The following is a 27,648-nucleotide window of genomic DNA, read 5'->3' on the forward strand; positions in this document are numbered from 1 at the left end:
GCATATATATATATTTGTCAAATTAATTCCGACAATGTAAACTTAAAAAAGAAAAAGAAAAAATTTGACATGTAATTTTTTATTAACGAATTATATTTGATACATGCTTTTTTTCCTATCTATTATTTAAAAAATTACTCTTAATAAAATTATAACAAACTATATTTTTTTTCTAATTTTTTTATTAAAGAATTTTTCCTAATTAAAATTCATTATATTCTTTTTTTCTATTCCTAATTAAAAAAGACATATTTTCTTTTTTCCTAATTCAAACAGACATATTACTAAAAAAATTATTCCTAATCAAAATATAATTTATATTATTTTTTCCTATTGTATTTTTATTCCTAATAAAAATCTACTATATTTTTTTCCTATTCTTAATTAAAATGGGCATATCTTATTTTTCAAGCAATAGGAACAACTAAATTTATTAGATGCAATTATAATTTTTATTATGAAATCAAATCTTGATATGTAACTTTTACTTTTTGCTATGTTTATTATTTTTGAAAATAAAATAAATTTTTAATTCTAGGACTATAGATTTTGAAATAAAAGAAAAATAATTATAATTGATATAGAGTTAAAAATAATTACCTTTTATAATATTTGAAATAAATTTAATAATGTTTAATACAAATAATTATTATATAATTTTTTATAAGATATATTTAAATTATTAAATTTTAAAGGTACGAATTTTATGTCCAACGGATGGGCCCATTGACTTGTACAGACAATAGAGAAACTTTTTCAATTTGTTTCAATTGCAATTTTAATTGCAAATTTTACTGTTAAATCAACATCCGACATATGACATTTTATTAACGAATAGTAATTTGACACATGTATTCAAAAAAATTGAGTTTAATTAGGAAGGCATTTTATTAACGAATAATAATTTGACATTTAGTTTAATTAAGAATCAAATTATCATTTTAAACAATTTTCTTATTAAAATTAAAATTCATTATAATCATTTTATTATTCCTAACTAAAAGGACACATCATTATTTTTCCTATTCAAACAGGCATATTATTAAAAAAATTATTCATAATCAATTTATAATAGATATTATATTTTCTATTTTTCTATTAAACTAATATTCTTAATAAAACTCCGCTATATTTTTTTCCTATCCTTAATTAAAACGGGCATATTTTATTTTTCAAACAATAGGAACAACTAAATTGATTAGATATAATTATAAATTTTATTATGAAATCAACTCTTGATGTGTTACTTTTATTTTTTGTTATGTTTATTATTTTCTAAAACAAAATAAATTTTTAATTCGATTGTAGATTTTAAAATAAAATCAAAATAATTAGAATTGATATCATTGACTTAAAGTTGTAAGTAAAATTCTAATTAAACTCAAAGTTCTAAAATGCCTGTGTCAAATTACTATTCATCAATAAAACGTCATGTGTCGAATTTTGATTTAACAATGAAATTTGCAATTAAATTTATAATTGGTTCAAATTGAAAAGTCTCGCTATTGTCTATAAGAACTTATGTGGACAATAGCAAGACTTTTTCAATTTTAATTTTTTCCAATTGCAAATTTTATTGTCAAATTAAAATTCTACACATAACATTTTATTGATAAATAATAATTTGACACATGTATTTTCGAATTTTGAGTTTAATTATGTTTCAAGTTACAATTTTAAGACAATGATATTATTTTTTTCCCTATTCTAACTAGGCAATGATTCCTAATGAAATTCTACCAATTACTTTTTCCTAATATAATAATTTTATTCCTAATCAATTTTCTATATATTATTTTAAAAAAATTATCCCTAATAAAATTATACTCCCTCCGTATATAAATAGATGACATTTTTTTATGATTTTAGTGTCTTTAAATAGTTGACGTTTTTAGAATTTCAATGCATTTATTCCATTTTTACCCCTCCACTATCTTCTCTTTCACACCCACTTTTCATAAATAATTAATAATTTAATAAAGAGAGAAGGGATGAAATGTAAAGTAAAAATAATTATGTATTGAAATTAATGATATTGATATGTGTAAAAAGTGTAAAAATGACAGCTATGCAAATAGAGAGGTAGTAATACAATATATACATATTTTTAATTTTTTTATTAAATAATTTTTTCTAATTAAAATTCATTATGTTCTTTTTTCCTACTTCTAATTAAAACCGGTTATCTTCTTTTTTCCTATTCAAACAAACATATTATTAAAAAAATTATTCATATATTATTTTTTCTAATATTTTTATTAAAATATTATTCCTAATAAAAATTTGCTATATTCTTTTTCCTATTCTTCGTTAAAACGGGAGAATAACAATTAATAATTTTTCCTAATTAAAATTTATTATATTCCTTTTTTCCTATTCCTAATTAAAACGCTATATCTTTTTTTTCCCTATTTTTTAATATTATGTGTCATTTAAAACCTTACTAGTAAAATCATGGGAGAAAAACTAGTGAAGGTAAAATATACGATTACGAATATGACTAAAAGAAAAACGCATCAATTAAACCTTGCTTAGGAAAATTCGGTGGGACAAAATCTTAGTCAAGAAAAAAGAGTACGTACAACATAATTTTCCTTCCCCCTCATGACAACATTACTTGATATTCTTGAATCGACGCTTCCCAATTTTATTTATCAATTTTCATGCGATGCCTTAATAAAGATGTCTGTGATATTACATTTGGACGAATTTATATATCATTACTGTCGTTATTTTTTTTAAAGACCATGAATGTAAAATTGGTGGCTAAATACGCTCGTCCTATCATATTTATTATTATATATATCATTTCTTTTATAACTAAATCATGCGAATTGTATTATTTTTACATATTATTATTGAAACGAATTTACATATCTTCCGAATATGTTACGTTTGTTATCATTGACAAATAATTTTTTAATTGTCTTCATCATCTTTAATCATTTTAGGATGAAAAACTCTATAAATTAAAAATATTTTCGGTTCAATTATACAAAGAGTATAAGATATATGTTATATAATTATAAATATATCTTTCAAGTTTTTATCTAGAATAAACTCTTCTTAAGTTATGCATGCATATTTCATTGTATAAATTTTGGGGAGTTAATCTTTTAATCTTTATATGCTTCATGCATTTTAGTGATTCATTCTTCAAGCATTTATACCCTTCAAAGATTTCACATAAAATTAAAGTATCAAATTGGTTATAACCACATTTACAAAGTGCAATTTAATGTTTATACATATATCCACCAATATAATACTTGTATCTAAAAAAATATTATTCATCATAAAAACTAATTTTATACTTTCTTATTTATTCTCATAAATAATAATTTGTAGCTTTAGATATTTGGAAGAATATGGACTATTTGTTCCAAAAGTTTTTAACATTTAAATTCATTGTATCTTTGTATTTTGTCCAATATATGACATTCCTTTCACATCAATTTAAGATCCTCGTCATTTTTTGAAATTCATTTGCTAATATTTTTGACAACAATATTTTAGTAATGATATTACTTATAGAGATTTATTTATTTATTATTAATAAGATACTTGAATATCTTTAAACAATTTTTTTTTCATTAGTTTGTCATGTCTAGATTACAAATGAATTAGCTTATGAATTTATAATTCATATTAAGGATCAAACTAATATTTTAATAACATATAATTTTCTTTTATCACCTTTCATATTCCTTCCTGATATGAGATGTGCATTATAGTGTATTAATGATCATATATTCAACACATCGATAATCATAATAAAAGAAAATTCATGGCTTCCGGCCAAAATAATTATTAGTGGTGGAATTTTTTAAATATGATGGCTTGCACATTAAGTCGGGACTTTCTAATTGATCAAGCCAATTAATTCATTATCTTCATATTATATTGATCTAATCAATCATACTTCTAAAATAAAAAAAGAATGAGGAATCGATATATTGACCCTTTACGAATAAATAAAAAAAATGATTTGACATATATAAATAATAAGATTAAGATCTTATTAATACATTATTCTTTTCTTTACATTATTTATAGTTCCACATTATATCCTTATAATTTACTTCATTTTTTTTACCTATATCTAATACCAGTAACAATGTCTTTTGATAATATATATTCTTTTAATCCATGCGAAGACATATGACAAAGATCCGACATACCATGGCCAAGAACTATATGTGTATATATATTGTATAATCATTTATTATATGAATTGAAATTCATTTTAAAGTTATTGTCTTTTTCATAAATTTTGACTCCAAACTATTGAATCATTGTCTCCCGGTTTTTTTTTTTTCCTTTTCAACATCCTTATAAATCTAGAAGTTCTACTATTTAGTTACTAATAAAGAGTTATATATGTAGTCTTTAAATTCACAACGGCGGCTGGCCATACATGAATTTATTTTTTCAGAAGATAAGAAGTTTCTATCTTGAATAATTTTTTTTTTTTTCCAATTGGAGATCAATCAAACATGTACATTAAGTATATATGTTAATCCATAGGATCTTCACAACTTGTCTAGTTTTTCATGACATATTGTGATAATATCTTACTTTATATGCCTACCAATAATTCGATCCAAAATCGTTACAAAACTCTCCTCTTAAACAATTTTTTTTAATCTTTTTTTCTACTTAAAGAAAATTTATAATCGACAATATCACTATCGTCAAATAATATTTTATTTATCTTCGTATATTTTTTTACACGAAAATTTATAGTCTCGTTATTACTATTTTATAATGAATTATATATATATATATATCTAGACTTTTGGATCTAGACACAAAAAGACTTCAAGCCTTTATAGATATATAATTTATTAATAAAAAAAATTATAAATAAAATAATTTAATATAATATATAAAGCAATCGCTTATATTTTAAATCAGTGGAAGATCTCGTTATATATAGTATCTTATATACAATAGAGAAACACTTCTCAATTTGTTCCAATTGCAATTCAATTGCAAATTTTATTGTCAAATCAACATCCGACACATGGCGTTTAATTTAAGAATTAAGTTTTTGAGTTTAATTAGGAATCAAATTATAATTTTAAATCAATATTTTTTTTTCTATTCTAATTAAGAATTAATTAAGAAATCAAAAACAATAAGATAATGATTCCTAATAAAATTCTATTAATTACTTATTCCTAATCATATGAGATTCCTATTCTCTTTTATCTTTCACTTATTTTTTTCTAATATAATAATTTTATTCCTAATCAATTTTCTATCTCTTATTTAAAAAATTATTTCTAAACAAATTATAATACACTATATATATTTTAATTGAAACGGACATGTATTATTTTTCCCTATTCAAACGGACATATTATTAAAAAAATTATTTCTAATCAAATTACAATATATATTATTTTTTTAATTTTTTATTATGCTATTATTCCTAATAAAATAGACTATATTTTTTCTATTCTTAATTAAAACGGGCATATTTTATTTTTCAAACAATTAATAATTTAGCCTAATTAAAATTTATGATATTCTTTTTCCTATTTATAATTAAAACGGACATATCTTCTTTTATCCTATTCAAACGGACATATTGTTAAAAAAAATTCTAATCAAAATATAATATATTATTATTTTTCTAATTTTTTGTTAAACTATTATTCCTAATAAAAATCCCACTTTTTTTTTCCAAATTCTTAATTAAAATGAGTGTATTTTATATTTCAAACAATAGGAAAAATTGAATTGATTAGATGCAATTATAAATTTTATTATCTAATCAAATCTTGATATGTAATTTTTACGTTTTGCTACTTTTATTATTTTTAAAAACAAAATAAAATTTTGATTCTAATGGGATTGTAGATTTTGAAATAAAATCAAAATAATTATAATTGATATAAAGTTAAAATAATCCCTTTTGATATAATATTTGACATATATTTAATAATGTTTAATATAAATAATTATTATATAATTATTATAAGATATATTTAAATTATTAATTTTCAAATGTACGGACTTTCCGTCCAACGGACGGGCCCATTGACTAGTATAGTAAACTTTTCAATTTACTAAATTAATGTTTTCTTTTAAAGGAAATCATATGCTTGATTTTCGACTGCTTAATTATCCACAACCCAATTGTGTTGATATAATATTAACATATTAATTTCTCAATCAAAGAGAAAATTACGGTGTAATCCAATTCTCTATTTCCATTTGCAAATTATACTTCCTTTTTTTTTTTCCTTAATAATATATCTCAGATTTGATTATCGATCAATAAACGTCTAAACATATCAAGTATGCTACTTCATCGGACAACTTTGACAACGAAAATTACATATTTATGTCAATCTTTTTTCTTTACGCGAATGGTAGTGGCTTTCACCACAAAAAAAAAGAGATCATATTGAGATATTTATCTTTAGCTTCCTCTTCAAACTTTGATTTTTGAATTCAAGGGATTTTTTTTTACGTTACCAATTCCATATATATATATATATGTTTGAGAGCTTGTGGTCTTTTTGGATTCATTTTAATTGTACAATTTTGACTATCAATAAAATTATTTGTCTTTATTTCAACTCTAAATATTTTGATTTTAAAATTACAAGATCTCTCCCATCTTTTTAAGCTATTCAGACTTTTTTGAAGGTTTGATGGAGGTATAATTTTTTTTACGTGTTTGTGTAAACAATGAAATTTTATCTTTTTTGTTTTGAAGTCAATCTATTATTTCTTTCATAAGATATATAGTTTCATCGTATATTTTTTTTTCTATAGGCTTCTGGCCTTCTTGATATATTTTATAAATATCATCAATAAAATATTATAAGGAAGACTCACAAGTAGCCACTTATCAGATCCAAATCAATCAAAATAACAACAATTGGTACAAACTCGTGCTGATAACGTGTTAAGAACAATTAACGATAGGAATTGAACAAGAGATAATAACTAGAAAGAATAACAATAGAGAGAAATACAAAAAAAGAATTCTTATTAATGTGTTATGATTATACAAGAAGACATCTATATATACTCTTAAATACATCGTAAATGATAAAAAGTATTACAAATTAATGAAAAATAAATTATAAGAATATTATGGATATCCAACATAAATAATTTCATAACAGTTGAGAAATTATTCTGTCCACGAATAATTGATATAAGATTCATTTTTTATTATCTATAAATAATTGTTACGACTCAAACTTGAAGAAAAACTTTACTTATTTATTTTAAGAAATTTATTAAAATTTCCATTTATATCCTTATAATTAAAAGTAAAATAATAAGTCATAATTATTTATGAGGATATTTTAGTCATTAATATCTATAATATAATGGTTTTGTTTATTAGTCTAATATTTCTTAATCCTAATTATAAAGCTCTTACTTGTGACAATCAAAGGTGGACGAAGGGAGGTGGCGGATCTAGGAATTTTAATCAATGGGAGCATAGTCGGAGACGGTCCATGATCCAAATTATTGGACGGTCGTAGACTTTAATTTAATCGCACCGCAAAATTTCTAATACATTCTCTGAATATGAAAATTTTAAATTCATACAATCTTAAAAAACATTATCGGTGGGATTGTGTTGACGATATAATCTATTAAGATCACTTTTAAATTAAATTAAATGAAAACTAATTATTTAATTTATATAGTTAGTGAATTGAGATTTGAAGTCACTATTAAAATAAGAAATCAGTGTTGAATCTCAAAAAAGAAAAAGAAATCAGTGTTGAAATAAATATAAATTAATTCTATAGTAAAAGGATTTTAAATTAAATAAAAATAATATGGCTTGAAAAAAATATACAATTACACCTATAGGAAAAAAAAGAAAAGAAAGAGATGACATGGCAATAATTAGTAATTACGGCAAGACTAATAATATAAGGGGAAAAAATGGTGTAAGAAAGAAGAAAACAGGACCATAAAAAGGACATATAATTACAACTATAGGAAAGAAGAAATGAAATGACATAACACTAGTTACGTAAGACTCGGGGAAAGAGAGAAAATAGGACCATAAAAAGGTGCATCCTGTATTCCTCTTCAAGAAAAAAAAAAGTGCATCCTGGATTTGAAAGCATGACTCTCAAATGAAATGAAATGTGGTAGTAATGCCATCAGTGCTGCAATTAAAACATTAACTTCACTTGTGCATACCAATTTTTATTTAGAAAATCATTGGGGGCATCTGCCCCCATTGGGCCCTTAATGGATCGCCGAGTATCATCTTACTTGCCAAATATTCTGGGAAATAAAGCCTATAGCTAGGATTTGTGGAGTAAAAGTTCCACTTGGTTACGAGCATTTTTCTCTTTATCAGAAGTAAAAAATGGGATTAACAAATCGAATTGGTTGACTAGAATCGAATAGAAGGCTTGTCAGGACTTAGGAATTTGGATTGTATGTGCGCGCCATGCATATTATATATTCTTATTCTAACACACACGACATCCAAACTAATAATTCTATTTCTAGCTAGCTACTAGAACCTACGTCCAGTCCACCAACCTTTCACATGGACGCCCATCATTTAACCTCTCCTCTCTCATGCAAAGGAATTTGATTATGACATGCATACTAGCTACTACGAATTAATTAATCAATACTAATAGTTAACGAATGGACTTAATTATTTGGTCATGTTTGATAGTTCAACAGCTTGAAATACCTCATTAATTACTCAGCTGTAATGTTTTGCCAATCCGTGTGGGAAACATATATAAGAAAACGTGTTTATGTATAGTAATAGTAATAGTAGTATCTGTATTTGAGATTTCAAAAAAAAAAAGTATCTGTAAATGAGAAATTATTGGATCAAATTTAAGCTTTTGTTAAGGTTTGCTCTGACAGTTGTCCCGTAACTAAGTTGGACTTATGTATTGGTCAAATTAATAAAGCTGTACCACTACCAATAGGCACCATTTATTTAATTTTCTTAATTAGCTGGATGTAGTTAATGTCCATGAAATATATGTCTAACTATATTGATGCATGGTGATGTATTATTATTTTCTTTTTTGAAGAAGGTAATTATATGTATATGGAAATTTAATTTTCTAAGTCGATAGCATGACGATATCTAATTTTATAGTTTTGCAATTTGCAGAGTCCGTTCTCATGAACCATGTGAAGTGCATTGAAAGATGAGTGAATATATACGAAGCACCAATAAACACGAATAAAAACACAAAGTAAAATATCCGGAATACGCGATAAATGAAACACATTTTATTAGAATTTCAATAAATTAATGTAACTTAAACAAAAGGTTGGAATATGACAATTATGTAAATCTTTTGATCAATACTAGCTAATCTTCGTCTTCTTCGTTGTGAAACTTTTTTCGTTTGTGTCTTTATGCTTATGCGAGGCAGCGAAATTCCGACAGCATGACGACGTCTTTTTACTTTAGCTTCTTGTCCAGAACTTCTCTTAATTTTTATGTCTTGAATTACGAGAGAGATGCCTCTATTTATATTATTGAAAGAGGTTTGGGGTCATTAATGCTGAATATATTATTTTGTGTTGACATAATGTCGACATGATATCGTCATTCTCACTTGTTTTGGCAACAATTGATGAGCAACTTATTTTTCCTACCTCGACAATCACACAATGTCGACACTTCTTTTGTTTTAGAAAAATTTAGTAGTGTAGATTTCTTTCCTAGCTCCAAAATAGTAATACTTGATTTACACGTTCAATACACTCCATAATGAAATTAAGTCATAATCTTTTCTTTCCTTTCTTCATGAACATTATGTGAAGACTATATAACTTAAACATATGAATATGATATGATGAATATTTAATTCTTATATCAATAATCCATATGATCGCACAATCAACAATATAACTGATTTTAACCTTAAATTCACGTCAGCTTTATGTTTTAATACAATATATTTCAGTCTTATATTTTATGTCCATTTTAATCCTTACTCGCATATTGGATCATTTTTGTATGACAGTCATATCTTGAATTTCGGACGTTCGATTGACTTGATTCTTGCGACGTCGGAAACCCAAAAAGTTAGGACTACAATTTTCGTATTTATTTTAGGACTAATTATCGACCTAATATGATGTATCATTATTTCATTGATGATAAAATTTCAATGCAAAACGGAGTCAACAATTGTATTTCACAGATACTTCTTAACTGGCAAATGTAGGTCGTACCTGCATTGCAAATTTGCAACGAATAAATAATTATATATATGAATTATTACTATATATATATATAAAGGAATAAAAATGAAAATAATTTATTAATTGTATTATTTATTTTGTGTCTAAAATTAATATAGCTTATAAATTTAGATTAATAAATTTATTTTGGTATATTGTAAAAAAAAATAAAAAATGCAAGAAATGCTCTAGGTAGATATAAAACGAACATATATCATTTCATTGTAGAAGTGAGTTGAGCAATTTCCGTTGAGTCATGGATGGGGAACCAGCCTATTATTATTATTAAATATATATTACTGTAACTATTAACCACCACCTAGCTAGTCCAAATTTAATGAACGCGTATATATATAGTAATATATTCACCATGGATCTCCAATAACTTTTCGAAAGGATAAAAATTAAAAAGCATACATCATGATATGCATGATTCAACAAGAATAAAGCATTCATATATACTATATCATGGCGAGATTACAGGAGGATATAAATGCTATAACTACCATTTTTAACAGATGATAGATTATACCATATAAACAGTCTGTTTAATAAGCTTAAATAATGGAACTACTTGTTTGATGGTAATTAAGAGTAAAGTTGTAACATTAGAAAAAAGAAGAGGAAACACAGTGATGAATGTCGCGAAAACTTTCCTTTTAAGCAACCAACAAAATCATTAGCCATAAAACAAATTTCAATACCGCGTTATTAGCGCCGGAAATTACCTTCATTAAATAACATTATTATTGTTTTATGTATTACAAAAAAGAATTATAAATATTTTACTCGGTAAAGATCCCCCTCTATTCCCGCATTATTATTATAAAACCCCTCAGTCTCTGTCAGATCCTGACCTCAAACAATAGAGCAAGCCGCCATACATACATAGTTTACAGAGACAAACCAGACCCTCTTAGATTTTGGTATCTGAAATTCTTCCATGCCTTTTCTTTTCACGTTTTATTATCTTATCTATATGTTCATTATTAAGGAAATTTCCCATTTTTAGTAATGTATTTGTTTCCTTCTTTTAACATATTTTGCAGGAACTATGAGCTCAATGTGGCTTTCAGCATTAGTCTTGGCTGTTTTGAGTTTGTCTATGGTGAATGCGGACGACCCATATCGTTTTTACACTTGGACTGTCACTTACGGGAATGCTTCTCCACTTGGTGTTCCCCAACAGGTTGGGATTTTTATATGATCGATGAATCAATGTTGGTTTTGGGCTAAAGTTACTATTTTTTTTAAAAAAAAATTCTTCTAAAATATTGGATTTGATTTGGTTTTGTGAAGGTTATACTCATCAATGGCCGTTTTCCCGGTCCTCAACTTGATGTGGTGACTAATGACAACATCATTCTCAATCTTATCAATAAGCTGGATGAACCTTTCCTGTTGACATGGTGAGCTCCTCTCTGTTTTCAAAGTTCGTATTTTTATCAGTAATTTTGCTTGATCGAACAATGGGGATGTGGATTTTTATCACCCAATTTGGGGACTATGTAATTGGATGGAAGTTTTTAGTATGGCATTGCGATATTCCATATCCAATTTTAGATCTTTATGATCTAACATTGTGTTTTTGCTTTGACTAGGAATGGAATCAAGCAGAGGAAGAATTCATGGCAAGATGGAGTATTGGGGACTAATTGCCCTATCCCACCAAACTCTAACTACACTTACAAGTTCCAAACCAAAGATCAGATTGGGACTTACAATTACTTCCCATCAACTAAGATGCACAGAGCTGCTGGAGGTTATGGAGCAATCAATGTCTATTCACGACCACGAATCCCAGTTCCTTATCCAACTCCCGACGGAGACTTCACCTTACTAGTTGGTGACTGGTTCAAAACCGGACATAAGGTGAGAGCAAACTGCTTATTTTTTGATAATTTTATATTTATGAACCTGAATGACAATTGTTTAATTCTTGTACTTGTTCAATGCTTTTGTCTGCTGAGTCTAAATACAATATTTTGATTCTACAGCAACTTCAAGGAATTTTGGACTCTGGATTGTCACTTCCTTCCCCCAATGGAGTTCTTATAAATGGACAGACTCACAGCTACTTCACCGGTGATCAAGGTCGTTCTCTTTTCCATATTATGTAGTTTACTACACGGTTCCTTGACAGACAAGTTAATTCATGATTCGGCTGGTATTCTGAGTTGTTAGTAATCAACAAGCATTCCTTATTTCCCATTTTCAGGAAAAACTTACAAGTTCAGGATTTCGAACATGGGGCTGTCAACCTCGATCAACTTCAGGATACAGGGTCATAAAATGAAGCTAGTTGAATGTGAAGGATCTCACCCTCAGCAGAACATGTACGAATCTCTTGATGTACACGTGGGGCAATCAGTTTCCGTCCTTGTAACGCTAAACCAGACTCCCAAAGACTACAACATGGTCGTGTCCACACGATTTAGCAGACCTGTTCTGAAGGCGACAGCTGTATTGCATTACTCTAACTCTAGGACTCCTGCTTCTGGAATGCCTGCTGATCCAAATTACCAATATCATGGCTCCATGGAGCAAGCCAGAACCTTCAGGTACAATAAGATACTTTCATAAAAATGGAAACAAAAACACCAACATTATACAATATTCTACATTTTGCTCTGACGTTTCAAAAATCACCAAAATCCCCCTTGAGGGTTTAATTAACCTATAGTTTGCTCCTTTCTGACAGTAATTTTTCCTTATAACACTCAATATTACCCTTTATAACATGTAATGAAAGGATAGTGAAAAGCATAAACTTGTAAGGGCATGTTGTCTTTACATTTAATAGGAGTAACTTGTTAACTTTGAAACATAGGAAGATAAAACATAGAATATGGCAAAAACTCTGGGAGTCTTGAGTATATGACTGATGTTTCTTTGCCAACACTTTTAGGTGGAACCTGACAGCAAATGCAGCGCGACCTAACCCTCAAGGATCATTCCATTATGGAACGATAACACCAAAAAGGACAATCGTATTGGCCAACTCAGCTGTTTTGATAAACGGAAAGAGGCGTTACGCTGTAAATGGAGTTTCCTATGTGAATGCCGATACCCCTCTGAAACTTGCCGATTATTTCAACATTGCTGGAGTCTTTAGCACGAATACCATCCAAGATATGCCCTCTGGTGGTGTTAATACCGTAGCTACCTCCGTCGTGACAACTAATCTCCATGATTTCATTGAGGTAGTCTTCCAAAACAACGAGAACAAAATGCAGTCGTGGCATCTTGATGGTTACGATTTCTGGGTTGTCGGGTAAGTAAAAGTTACTACCTTTTCTTGTTTCTGCTTCTTGTGAGTTCTTCGTAAAGATATAGAAATAAGGATCAATTTTGATCATTTTAAAATTAAGGACTAATTTCGGAAGTTTCAAAAAGGACTTCTTTGTATGCTAAACGTGACTGTTTTGGAATATACACAGGTATGGTTCTGGGCAATGGTCATCGGCCAAGAAAAGGACATACAATCGTGTTGATGCTATATCCAGGCACACTGCTCAGGTAATCAATCCTAAAGCAAATATATTTTTATAATGTGATCAGAATACTGTATTTTGTGTTCATTTCCTTCCTAAAAAACTAAATGAAAAAGATATACTATATTGTACTGTAGGTATACCCGTACTCTTGGACGGCGATATTAATCTCGTTGGACAATCAAGGGATGTGGAACATGAGGTCTGCAATTTGGGATAGGCAATATCTTGGGCAGCAATTTTATCTGAGGGTGTGGGATCCAGTCAAGAGCCTTGCAAATGAATACGACAAACCTTCCAATGCTCTTCTTTGTGGCAAAGCTGCTGGCAGAACAAAGGCGTAATAATAAAGATATTAGCAGCAGCAAATGTATGTTTGATTAATTTCTTCACAAGTCGTCAGGGGGGTTGGCTCAGCTGGTAAAGTTACAGACACGTATACACAGAAAGGAATTCTTGCTTCATTGTAATTTATTATTTACATCTCGATCGATTAAATTTTAGGCCATTTACCTTATTTCAGATTTTTGAATTCATTTTCTAGATTAATTAATAGTACTACTAATTTTATCTCTGATGTTTCATTGTTGCAACGTAATCAATTCATGGATGACATTTGTTGTGGACAAGAACAAGAGTAACAACTCTATTTTAATTTAATGGAATATTTCTGAGGCTTTTTCCTTGTTAATCTTGTCCTTCGCACATGTATGTGGTGACGTTGACTTCTTGACTGGGATCTGGTCTTCACTTGGACAAGAATGGGCTTAAACCGGAATGTAAACATCATCGGTTCAGAATTTTAGACTAAAATAGGCCGAATAAGATGAAGTTAAAACAAGGTCAACATGGGCCTGAAACTGGGAATTGTAAAACATGGGCTAAGAATTCAATCAAAACTTTTCTATAGTAGGGATTGCAATTTGATACGATCCTTGGATAACTTCGGTCATATTATCTGGATCAGAGCGGATAAATACGTTCTTCTTCTTTGAAAGAATACAAAAATTATCAATGAGGAAATAATAATAATAATGCATGTAGATATGCAACTAACTAATGTTAGGTTTTAGATATCGGATTCGGGTTGAATATACAGACCTCAAGCTCGGGCACATTGATCCAAGCCTTATAATAAGAATGAAGTTTATTTATTCATTTATTTATTCTTTCCGTCTCAAAATAGATGCAAATTTTTCAATATAAATTATATATAAAAATTTGTATTTATTTTAAAATAGAGATAGTAATAAATTACTGTGTATAATTGGTTTTTAATTAATTTTGTAGAATACTTGTACTTTCTTTTGAAGAAAGAAATACTTCTACTAATACCACTATTTAGACGAAAGGTGTAATCAGCAGTAAAAAAGTCATATATAGTGGAACATCTGATCTTAGTTAATTATGAGATGCGATGAGAGCCTTCAGTATTTGGTAGCTACCTAATGTTATGTTATCCTTCTTATGAACGTACCACCTAAACATATCCGGCGACAACTACTCATCTTCACTTTTTGGTTATAGATTTTGGGCTGGATTAAAATCCACGTTAAACAGTAAGTGTAGATTGAAATTAAGGTTAATTCCAGATTACATAGTAAAAGGGTATATTATTGAGGGTGAATCTTGACGCAATCAGTTAAAGTTATTTTTTTTTAGCTGGAGGTCACGAGTTCGAGTCACGCAAACAGTCTCTTTATAATTGTAAAGGGAAGATTGTGTATTACGACATCCTCCTTCATACCCCCCAAAACAGGGAGTCTTAGTGCACCGAAATTTGTCTTTTTTTTTTTTCTTTTTATGCAAGGATATATTATTAGTTTTGAATAAGGTAGGATTTGCAATCTTCTTAACAAAACGGCTCCCGACGATTTGTATCTGGCTCGATTTTGATTCCGAATTTCAGACCGGTGATCTGGCTCAAAATCATATTCATATCGATCGACAAATAAAATTTCAGAAGCGTCGGTAAGAAGATTCTTGTAATCTAAAAAAATTATTCATGTGTGAACGTTTTTTCGGCTAGTCGGTACCCACACTCGTCTAAGTTCATTTTTTTTTTTTTTATACATTTTTAATTAACATATATATATAATTCCTTAATTAATCGCATACAAAATATGGTGTATATTATAGACTGCCAATCTAATACTTTGACCATGTTTTTTATAGAAGAAAACTGTGATTTGACCGTACGTTACACTTACAGAAAAAAAAAATCATTACAAATATATGCACTCCTTCATAGTATATAGGAGCATAAATTAAAAAACATTGGAGTAGAACTTAAACAAGAGCATTTAGCTAGCTAGGAAATGGGGAAATCGTTAGGAAAGACACATTTTGTGCTGATTCATGGTACTTGCCATGGAGCTTGGTGTTGGTACAAGGTTTCATCCATTCTGAAACAGAGAGGTCATCGAGTCACGGCTTTAGACCTCGGAGCTTCGGGGATTAATCCTAAGAGGCTCGATGAGGTTCCGATGATTTCGGATTATTTGCAGCCGTTGGTGGATATGTTGATGGCTGATGAACAAGACAAGGTGGTTTTGGTCGGACATAGCTATGGTGGCCTTTGCATTTCCAAAGCCATGGAACTCTTCCCTCACAAAGTTTCTGTTGCTGTTTTCTTATCGGCTTACTTGCCTCGTTGCCGGGTCCCACCGAGCTCACTCATTCTAGAGGTATGTATATTTGTTTAGCATTACGATTATAGTTAAGCTGTTTAATAATTGAGACACGCGTGTGATCTAATTGCACTTAAATAAACATTTTTTTTTTAATAATTGACAATATATATTTAATGTTTTGCCAATATATATTATTCCAGTATTTTAGTAGGACTCCAGTGGAGTCGTTGATGGATTGCGAATTCAGTTTCGATCAAGGCATGGAAAACCCACCGACTTCAGCTCTCTTTGGTCCTCAATTCATGAAAGCTAATCCATACGAACATTGCGAGTTAAAGGCGAGTCACTCATCGATCCATCATACTGTCTGTAATAAATAACGAATGACACGTCACACGTGCTATATATTTATTTAATGAGTGAATGAATGAATGCAGGACCTCGAACTGGCCAAAATGCTGGTGAGGCCATCGAGATTGTACGTGAAAGAATGGTCCAAGGATGTTCATCTGTTAACGGAAGACAGATTCGGTTCTGTGAAGAAGGCTTTTATCGTTCTTGAAGACGACCAAACAATGAAGCAGGATTTTCAGCATTGGATGATAGAAAATAGTCAACTCAATGTTGATGTCAAATTGATTAAAAATTGTGGACATATGGTCATGCTGTCCAAGCCGGAGGAGCTTTGTCTTTCCTTGCTGGAAATTGCTGACAAATATAATTAAATTATTTATTGTATTATATTTTCTTTATTTATGTTCACAATAAAAAGATTTTGTTGTGATTTCATAAGTTTAAACAGAGTTGACTTTAAAAAAAAAACAGAGTTGTTTGACTTTGACCTCTAGAAATAAAAAATTTGTTCGAGTTCAAATTTCATTTCCCTTTCCTACTGGGCTATATTAATAACATTACTAAGAACGGCCCTTAGCTTGCTTTACACACTATCAAAATTGAAATGGGCCATAAAGCCTAATTTTATAACTACTACCAACGTAACATTTTTTATTTTTATGATTGTTTGACAAACGAAATTTGGGATAATAACATTTTTTAATTCAATTGAATTTAGGTAATAATTTGGCATCTTTTTTTCTAACACGTTCATATTTTTTCGTGAGAAATTTAAATAATAAACTCATATTTTTTAGCTGTGGCACATTTATTCCGTTAAAATCGTCATAATCAGTGATACATCACCTCTTGACTCAGCAAATATAACACGCCAGCATCCTCAACATTTTCAAAACATTTGTAGAATCGGCCACCATTTCTGGCCGTGCCACGGTCAAACGTCGTTGGATTCCGAAAAATTTCATATATCCAGACTCGTTTCGACGAGGTGAACATATAGGTAGCGTCAGATTTTTCAAATTTCAAACCGTTTGATGCAGATCTAAGCTTAAAGGCTCGATCGTCGCAACTTTAAACTTAGATATGCAGCAAATGATTAAAATTTGAAAAATCCGACATTATCACGATGTTCACCTTGTCATAACGGATCCGTCCATGTAAATTTTTTCGAAATTCGACGATGCCCGACGATAATACTATCAAAAATGACTGTTGGACCAATATCGGTGGTTGCAAGTCCCCAAATTCCGAAAAATTTTACACACCATCGGAGACATATTCCCCACCAAGCACATAATAGACCCGCCCTTAGTTTGAGATATAAAATATGTTATTATCAATTTCTTGTGATTTATATTTTTTTTTGAAATATATTTTTATGTGATTTGATCATTTCTATTTCATTGAAATTTCTGCTATATGGAGGAAATAATAATCACGTATTATATACTTTAAAATAAAAAGTAAATTAGAGCGTAATTTAAAGGATTAAGCATTTTTTTATCGAAATGTCATTAATTCGACTTAAGTTTGATTCAAAAAAATCGAATTTTTAGAAATTTATAAAATAATCATAAACATAAAATAAACGATGTTTAGATTAGGTCTAATCAACCACATAACATATTTACGTATCAAAATTTGACAGAAATTTATGAACAATGCTATTCCGTCACGTACATTCGCGCTATCCCATCCCATGACTATATACATCTTTTTTTTTTTTTTAATTTATTATATACCTAGATGACTATATACATTATAGGTAGAGATTTTTTTTTAAAAATTTTTAAATATACATTATAGGTAGAGTTAGTTGGGTGATTCATTTACATAAAAATTAAATTTATTTTACTAATTAATTAACATTATATGGGAAAATTGAAGCACTTCGTTCTAATTCATGGTATCTGCCATGGGGCTTGGTGTTGGTACAAGCTCAAGCCACTTCTCGAATCCTCCGGCCACCGTGTCACGGCACTTGACATGGCGGCTTCGGGAATGAACCTAAAGAGAATAGAGGACGTCAGCCAGGGGCGGATGTAAGTGTATATCGGGAGGGACCAGGATCTCACCCTTCTCGAAAAAAATTGGAGTATATGTATTTTGACAGTTGAAACATTAAAATATGAAGGTGATACTGACTGTAATCACAGGTTAAATAACAGGTGTGCTCACAGGAGCCTGTTAGCACAGTACGATAAAAACAGTGCAGAAAAATAAAGCAACACACGATATGTTTACGCAGTTCGGTTTCCCTACATCTGCGGGGCCTAGCCCAGAGGTAAAACGGTATTCCACTATTCTCGAAACAATAGGACAATACTCGGGTTACAACTCGCTCATATATAACCTACCTCCTATCTTCCTAAGTGTACTCTTCGCTCTTACCTCACACAGCCTAAACTAACACAGTCTAGGACTTACACGATGTGCCTTACCAATCGGGCAAGGGCTTGCTGTAACCCTCTTTCAGATCACAGGTGTTGCAAACGCAATGCACTGAAATAAATAACTCTCAAAAGTTTGATGAGTGCTCTCGTTTATGCTCAAAGAAGAAGGTGAAAAGTGCTTGAATGATTTGTCTATTCGTCTTCTTTATATACTGCTCCAAACCGTATCAAATCAAATCAAGATCTTCAGTATTAATTTCGTGATCACCTTCAATCAGAATCCCACTGAAATAGGGATTGCTACACAACAGAATCCTTTGGCCGGTTGACTTCTCTTTTGATAGCTAGTTTCCTTTTTCAATAAAGAAACTAAGTAATACTTCAAATCAAATCAAATCTTCATCAAAACAGGAACGAATCAACCAGGATTCTCAATAACTCGTTTTCCATTCTGACTTGTGCTGGAGGATCAAATCATATATTCTGAAATTAATGAAGTTTGACGAAAATAGCCAACCAACGTAAACTGCCGCAGACCTGTGTCAGCAGATACTGTGACCACAGGTGAAGAGTCCAGGCAGTTTGCAACAACAAAATATATATATTTGGGTTTTAATTAGAAAAAAGTTGAAATCCCTTCTAACATAATGATTAAGGTGTTTGGATTATATTGGGAGACATTAGAACAATTCTTGAAGATCACAAAATTCTTTAATTTTTTTAGATTTTTGGCTTTCATATATTAACTCTATTTAAACTTTGGTTTTCATATATTAACTGAAGATGGATTCAAATTAATTAAATATTTATGGTCCAAATTTTCATATCAGAACAAACTTATTTCTTAAACTACACAAATCACGTATAAAAAATCAAAACACATACTTCTTTACACAAAACGTACTGAATTTTTCTCCACTAATTATTTCTCGGTCCCAACCGAATTTCATTTCTGTATCCGTCTCTGACGTCAGCACGTATGTTTCATGAGTACACAGATCCCTTACTTGAGTTTTTGGATTCACTAGTTAGCGACGAGAAGGTTATTCTCGTCGGACATAGTTTCGGAGGGTTTAATTTAGTCTTGGCTACGGAATATTTCCCGCAAAAGATTCCGTTGCTGTTTTTTTGACGGCTTTCATGCCAGATACTGTCCACAGGCCATCCTACGTTTACGACCAGATCAGTTTTGCTTATTCTTTTTATATATTTTTCACAATTATGAAATAGTTTTGAACATTTTAATTAATTTGGCACATTAATCTAAAGCAATAAAAATTAGTAATTCGACATATTTGCTTTATTTTTATAATAACTCTTTATTAAGTAATTATTTGCAGTATCTTGAGAGGACATCAAGTGCTGCATTGTTAGATACGGAACTCGTTCCATTTTTCCTTTTTGGTCCCAAGTATTTGGCATCCAACACTTATCAGTTAAGCCCAACTGAGGTAACATAACAAGTATATACAGTATAAGCTAGTGAATTTTAATTAGTCCTTTTTTTTTTCCCTTAATATTCTAAGAGAGTATCCATGGCTAATAGTTAATTAATGCATTTGTGTGTTAAGGATCTTGAATTGGCAAAGACTTAGCTAAGACCAGTATCTTCGTTTCTAAAGGATTTGCCTACTAGCAACTATTTTTCTAGCGAGGGATACGGATCAATCAAAAGAATTTTCATTTTCTGCAATGAAGACTTGGTGATTCCCAAGGAATTCCATTTCGACGGTAAATAGACCATTTTGGCTACTATATGGAAACGTGAAGTTTTATTAGGCTAACGGATAAATGTGAACGATTAAAAAAGTGTGATGAATGAAACGTGAGGATCAAAAATTGGATTTTCTCATTTAAATTTTTTATCGATACTCATTGTATAACAGCGGAGCGTAATCTAGACCTACACAAAATCGAATTTATTACAATTTGTGATTTTTCCCATCATTAATTTAGCCGATTGATCCTTAACCTGAAATCGGTCTCTGATCGGCTCTGCCGCTCTAGTTTGGCCAGAGGCAAAAGTGAAGAACTCTTTGCATTCATGAATTATGATTTGGCTACGCTAAAGTACACAGCACATCAGAATTGAAAATTGGTTTATGCAATTATCGACGACTTTGTTGTCTTGATGTTCGGGGGGGCCCGTGCAGGAATACGTTTTTTTGGTCAAGTTAGACGTCTTGCTAAATAATTGATTTTCAGACGTTTCTTAAATCTATCGACTATCTTGACGAGTTATTGGACATGTCCGTTAGACGGAATTATTATGCATGATAAATATCCGATCGTATATTAAAAAGTTCGTAATACTAATAATATATTTACAAATACAGTAAATTGAGATAAATTTAAACTAATACATATATATATTCTATTTAGTATGGAGCACTATATATTTGGAGTTATAATTTAACTTAAAATATAAATCTTAATTTAATTTAATATTTAAAATAAATATTTTATAAACAATAGCGAAATTTTTAATTTTAAATCTGTTTCAATTATAAATTTAATAGCAAATTTTATTGTCAAATCAACATCCGACGAATGATCTTTTATTAACGAATAGTATTTGATACATGTATTTTAAAACTTTGAGTTTAATTAGGTTTTAAGTTACAATTTTAAGTCAATAATATTATATCTTTTCCCATTCTAATTAGAAAATGAAAATACAATAATGACATAATGATTTCTATTAAAATTCTACCAACTACTTTTTCCTAATATAATAATTTTATTCCTAATCAATTTTCTATCTATTATTTAAATAATTATTCTTAATAAAATAATAATACACTATACTTTTTTTTTCTACTTTTCATACTAATTTTTTTTTAATTAAAATTCATCATATTATTTTTTCTTCTAATCAAAACGGATATATCTTCTTTTTTTCCTATTCAAATGGACATATTACTAAAAAAATATTATTAAAAAAATCATTCCTAATCAAATTATAATATATATTATTTTTTTCTAATATTTTTTATTAAATTATTATTTTTAATAAAAATTCGCTATATTTTTTTTCTTATTCTTAATTAAAGCGGGTATATCTTATTTTTCAAATAATTATATTTTTTTCTAATTAAAATTCATTTTATTCTTTTTTCTATTCCTAATTAAAAAAGATATATCTTTTTTCCTATTCAAATGGGCATATTATTAAACATATTATTCCTAATCAAAGTATAATATATTATTTTTTCTAATTTTTTTTATTAAACTGTTATTCCTATTAAAATTTTGTTATATTTTTTTCTTATTCTTAATTAAAATGGGCATGCCTTATTTTTAAAGCAATAGGAAAAATTAAATTGATTAGATGCAATTATAAATTTTATTATGAAATCAAATCTTGATGTGTAACTTTTATTTTTTTCTCTCTTTATTATTTTTGAAAACAAAATAAATTTTTAATTTTAGGATTGTAGATTTTGAAATAAAATCAAATAACTATAATTGGTATATATTCAAAATAATTACCTTTTATATAATATTTGATATAGATTTTATAATATTTAATATGAATAATTATTATACAATTTTTTATATGATATATTTAAATTATTAATTTTTAAAGGTTTGGACTTTCCGTCCAATGAACGAGCCCACTGACTTGTAATTAAAAATAAGACGACCACATGTCAAATTTTGATTCGATAATATATCTGCAGTTGGAATCAGTGGCGAAAATAGAATCCGAGTCTTAGGGATTCAAATTTTAATTTTCGATTAATTAAAAAATATATCGGTTCAAATATAATTTTTGAATGGATTCAATTACAAAATGACTATTAAAATATAAAGATTTTCAAAATTAAACCCAATTAATTATAATTTGGACAATTAATGAAATATTATAAATTATTTACCCTGTCGACGATTTTATAAAATAGTGATTATTTGTTTATCTTTTTATGTGCATAATAGCAGAAGACAATTAACTTTTGCTTGACAAATCAATTTTTTATTCATTCTAAAGCTGGCATGTCAGCATAACCTAAAAAATTTGCATGGATATATGCAATACAGTCCTCCTTAATTAATCTAACGTACAGTCACATCTAATTAATCCAACATAACATCTAATTAATTAAAAGCTTTTTTATTTTCAACGAAAAAAAGTTTGGCGCTTTTTTGTTTTCAACGAAAAAAAGTTTGGCGCTTCTTCTTGGTACAGTACTTTTGTGAACACTAATGTGGCTAGGTGAACATAAACAATGCTTTTGGAAACGAAGTTTTCGGGTTTACTAATTAAGGTTGGACCGGAAACATTGGGTTTTAGGATTAATTAACGTTGGAAAAGCTTGAACCGGATTCAATGTTTCCGTTTTAAGCTTGGACCGGATTCATTGCTTCCGTTTTAAGCATAGACCGGAAACGTCCTTTCCGGTTTTAACATTGGACCGGATTGGACTAATTAGGGTTGGACCGTAAACAATGTTTCCGGTTTTAGGATTAATTAACCGTTGGAAAAGCTTGAACCGTAAACAATGTTTCCGGTTTTTAGGATTAATTAATGTTGGAAAAGCTTGAACTGGATTCAATGTTTCCGTTTTAAGCTTGAACCGGATTAGCTTAACCGGATTCAATATTTCCTTTTTAAGCTTGAACCGGATTCAACATTTCCGTTTTAAGCTTGAACCAGATTCAATGTTTCCGTTTTAAGCTTCAACCGGATTCAACATTTCCGTTTTAAGTTTGGACGGGAAACATTTAATGTTTGACCGGAAAATTAAATTCTGGTTTTAGCACCTATATAAACTCCGCACCCATATCTCACTTCCGCACCATTTCCTCATCTCTCATCAGTAATTTAAAAATTATTTATTTCAATTTTATTTACAATAATTTTGAAATTTAAATTTCTTTTTAATAAATATGTCTTCCTATTTAAATTTATATTGGAAGAGTTCTATACAATTCGTGGAAGGCAAGGTCGTTGTGAATAGCATTCCAGACGCAACGTATTTCATTGATGGTATTCTGAGTTTCGATGATTTTTCTCAAATAATATGCGATTATGTCGGGATCTGAAGAGAGCAGGTAGAATTGAATTTGATTTATGTATACGCTGTAGATAACGGTGAAAAACAATGTATCGTAGTAAATGATGATGCTACGCTATCATTGATGTACCAACTCCATTCTTGGAGTGGTGATTTCTTTATAAGGTACAATCAGATCCATAACTCTGACCGGACGTCAAGATTCAATGCGGAGGAGAGGGTAGTAGTAGACCTCGCGAGTCTTTACACCATTCCAGGGAGGAGACCGCTGTCGCATGTCAGGGCGATGATGACGTCGAACCAACCGAGACTTACGCCGCGCCTCGGCGCAGATCACTGCTGCAGAGACTCGGGAGTCGGGTTTTCGGTAGCACCAGACGACGCAGAGAGCAATCGCTAGAAGGACCTCCGTCTGTTGTACCTCCTCCTCCGGCTGCCGCCGCTCGTCATTCCGTATCAGATTTTAGATTTGCACCCTCTCGTCCTGCTGGATCCTCTCGCGGGGAGAGGGTAGTAGCAGAAATCGCGGTAGACGAGGAGACGCCTCATTGGACGAGGATTACATCGTCCCACCGGTAAGAGACTATCATGTGTTCAACAACATGGATGGTCCTAATGAGGTAACAAATCGCCGCATTCCTGGTGCTCCAGAATTATACAATGGGGACCCTAATAATATAAAGCTTGGAATGCATTTCTCTAACAAGGAAGAGCTTAATGGTGCGATAGCGATCTGGTCAACGAGAATGGGAAGAGAATTTCGCACGACGAAGTCAGACAAGGTAACTTGGGCTGTAGAATGCGTTAATCGTCCGAACAAACGACTAAGCAACCGTATGACGGTATTATATGCCAATGGAAGGCCCGGGCTTTGTTCAGGAGCGAATATCGCACATGGCAAATTACTGTCTGGTGTGACGGGCACAATTGCGAAGGTGCAGAGAACGACCGTGAAGACAGGAATATTTCGCAAGCTCACGTTGCCTACGTCATAATGGGAAAGATTCGCGACAAACCAAATTACCCAATCAAGGCCATAGTTGAAGACTGTGAAGCTGCATTCGGCTGTAAAATCGAGAGGAAAAAAGCTTGGGACGGGAAGCGAGTGGCGATGAACCAGGTGAACGGAGACTGGGAGACAAATTTCGGCCAACTACCTGGCTACATGCGAGCTCTTCAAAACTGTCGCGACGGGACTAAAGTACAGTGGAAGTTCAAGAAGGAGGACGGGATTGTGCATAGCAGGAGGAAGATTTTCAGGTACGAACACAACTTCACCAACAGCGTAATTGTAAGAATTTTACAAAATTCTTACAATCTATTTTTTTTCAGGTTCGTATTTTGGCATTTTGGCGCCACGAGACTCACTTTTGAACACAGCCACCCCGTAGTTACTGTCGACGCAACGCATCTTCGTGGGTCGTATAAGGGTAAAGTGATCGTAGCGGTCGTAAAGACTGCCAACGACAGAGTCCTGCCGATCGCATATGCGATCATAGATGCGGAGTCGAACCACAGTTGGTACTGGTTCCTAAAGTAACCTGAAACTTCACGTTCTACGAGATACGTTCACCTGCATCATCTCCGATCATAATTCGGGCATCCTGTCGGCTACTGCTAAGCTCGATACGAAATTTTCAAACTGGGGTGTTCACAGGTGACCGCTTACAACACTTTAATTGCAATCTCCCGTTAAATTTAGTCATTTAATTAACTATTGCTTACGGACAGGTATTGTATGGAACATATTCGTGCTAATTTGTTGTCTAACGTTCCGAAGAAGGCCGGTTTGTATGCCTTATCTTGGACGGTCGGTACCGAGTTGGACGAGGCTAAGTATAACCAAGCATGGGCAGATCTCATAGAACTGAGTCCATCTGCGGCGACGTATCTGCAACGTATTCCCCTACAGAAGTGGACATTGATCCTAGACGGATTCCACCGATGGGGAACAACCACCTCGAACGACGTTGAGAGTTACAATAACGTCCTCAGAGGCGACCGCTTCTTGCCGATCAGGGCATTCGTTCAGGCCACGCACGCCAAAGTCATGGCGATATTTGTGGACGAAATGTCGAAGATAAATAGATACAGATATGCGCTCGCAGAAAAACCAATGGAAAAGTTCGAGGCTAACAAATTGAGATCAAGACGGTACGATGTCTCGTTATATCCAAATGCTCCCAGTCGTGTGTTCAACGTTAAGTCTCCGCCAGTGCATTTTGGAGTTGCAGGCAACGAACATACGGTTCAATTCGATATCGGTTCATGCTCATGCTTACATTGGAACACTTACAGGATACCTTGTTCTCATGCAATGGCAGTCGCGAAGGAACTCCACGTCCGTCGTCTCGACCTTGTCCATACTTGCTACACGAGGGCTGGTTGGAGACAATAGTTTAGTGGTGTGTTCGCCCCTCTTCCAAATCCTTGGCCCGAATCAGATTTTTTGCTCCTACCGGACGACACTCGCATGGTTCATCATACCGGTCCAGGTCGAAGAAGAGTAAACAGAAGACAGCGTGGGGCGAGGGACTACCTGAACATGACAGGTCGAAGACCCCGAGGGTGTAGCAATTGCAACGGAAGATACCACGACAAGAGAAAAATGCACGTTCTCTCATACACCGGCGGATAGACTGCCGTTGAACATGTTATACGACCCGTATGGTCTTCACGGAAACACGCATCTTGATGATGAGCACAACGATGATGATAGTGAAGATGTTGACTACAATGTGGAGGACGACGACGATGATGATGAGGACGATTATGATGAGGACGACGAGGATGATGATGATGAAATGGAGGACGACGATTAGAACTATGATTTATAGAATAATTAATTTAATATTTATTGGAAAATAATGTTACTCCATTAATGTGTATATTTGTAAAATAAATGTATATGAATAATATTCGAAATTTGATATTAATAAAATTAGAACTCTTAAGTCGTGGACATTTATACGTACATATCGAAATTTGATATCAATAATATTCGAAATTTAAATAAAATAAAGTTAAACACTAGATACATTTTCATTGCAAAATAATGTTTGACCATTAATGTGTACAATATAAAATTGTCTAATTAATTTCAGTTGTGACCATAGTACAACCAACTTGGGCTTTTTTGGATTTCACCGCGTCATAGCCTAACCGATCGCCGTAACCGTACGTCTTCCGCAGTGGGTTCGCCAACCTCCCTGCTGGTGGATGTGCCCGAAAGGCCCCGAGAACTCGACCCGATTCCTAAACTTATAGCTAAATCTGTACCAAGAAGATGCCTTCAAAGAAATCTTGGCCTGGAGGTGCTGCAGGAGCGGGGGGATCTGCAGTCGTGGATTGTACTGGGAGCTGTTGATATGGAGGTGTGGTGTCCGCTAAATCTTCGGCAGTGAAATCCGTGCTGGTGAGTAAACCCGTGTAGCAAAACCGGAAGCCTGCTGTAGATCGTCGACGTTAAGTGGCATCGACTCTGGCACTGGGTGTTGACCTTCTTCACGAATAGATGATGTAGAACGTC

General features: G+C 31.2%; 3 protein-coding genes and 1 pseudogene across 3 annotated transcripts; all 4 read left to right on the forward strand.

Moving 5' to 3' along the window:
* The first annotated feature begins 11,281 nt into the window (after nt 1-11,281).
* Nucleotides 11,282-13,505, forward strand: LOC139885011 (L-ascorbate oxidase homolog). Its single transcript, XM_071868965.1, has 6 exons — nt 11,282-11,416; nt 11,527-11,636; nt 11,829-12,099; nt 12,225-12,321; nt 12,446-12,788; nt 13,136-13,505. Exons 1-6 carry the CDS (start codon nt 11,282-11,284, stop codon nt 13,503-13,505), a joined length of 1,326 nt encoding a protein of 441 aa, XP_071725066.1.
* Nucleotides 13,506-16,039: 2,534 nt separating this feature from the next.
* LOC139885000 (methylesterase 10) lies at nt 16,040-17,079 on the forward strand. Its single transcript, XM_071868957.1, has 3 exons — nt 16,040-16,408; nt 16,555-16,692; nt 16,792-17,079. The coding sequence occupies exons 1-3, from the start codon at nt 16,040-16,042 to the stop codon at nt 17,077-17,079; spliced, it is 795 nt and encodes a 264-aa protein (XP_071725058.1).
* Nucleotides 17,080-18,580: 1,501 nt separating this feature from the next.
* On the forward strand, nt 18,581-24,698 carry LOC139885001 (salicylic acid-binding protein 2-like; annotated as a pseudogene).
* Nucleotides 24,699-25,113: 415 nt separating this feature from the next.
* On the forward strand, nt 25,114-26,517 carry LOC139885002 (uncharacterized). The gene is made up of 3 exons (XM_071868958.1): nt 25,114-25,379; nt 25,452-25,640; nt 25,851-26,517. Exons 1-3 carry the CDS (start codon nt 25,114-25,116, stop codon nt 26,515-26,517), a joined length of 1,122 nt encoding a protein of 373 aa, XP_071725059.1.
* The last annotated feature ends 1,131 nt before the right edge of the window (nt 26,518-27,648 follow it).

This window comes from Rutidosis leptorrhynchoides, unplaced genomic scaffold (genome assembly GCF_046630445.1).
Source record: "Rutidosis leptorrhynchoides isolate AG116_Rl617_1_P2 unplaced genomic scaffold, CSIRO_AGI_Rlap_v1 contig69, whole genome shotgun sequence".
NCBI classification, from domain to species: domain Eukaryota; kingdom Viridiplantae; phylum Streptophyta; class Magnoliopsida; order Asterales; family Asteraceae; genus Rutidosis; species Rutidosis leptorrhynchoides.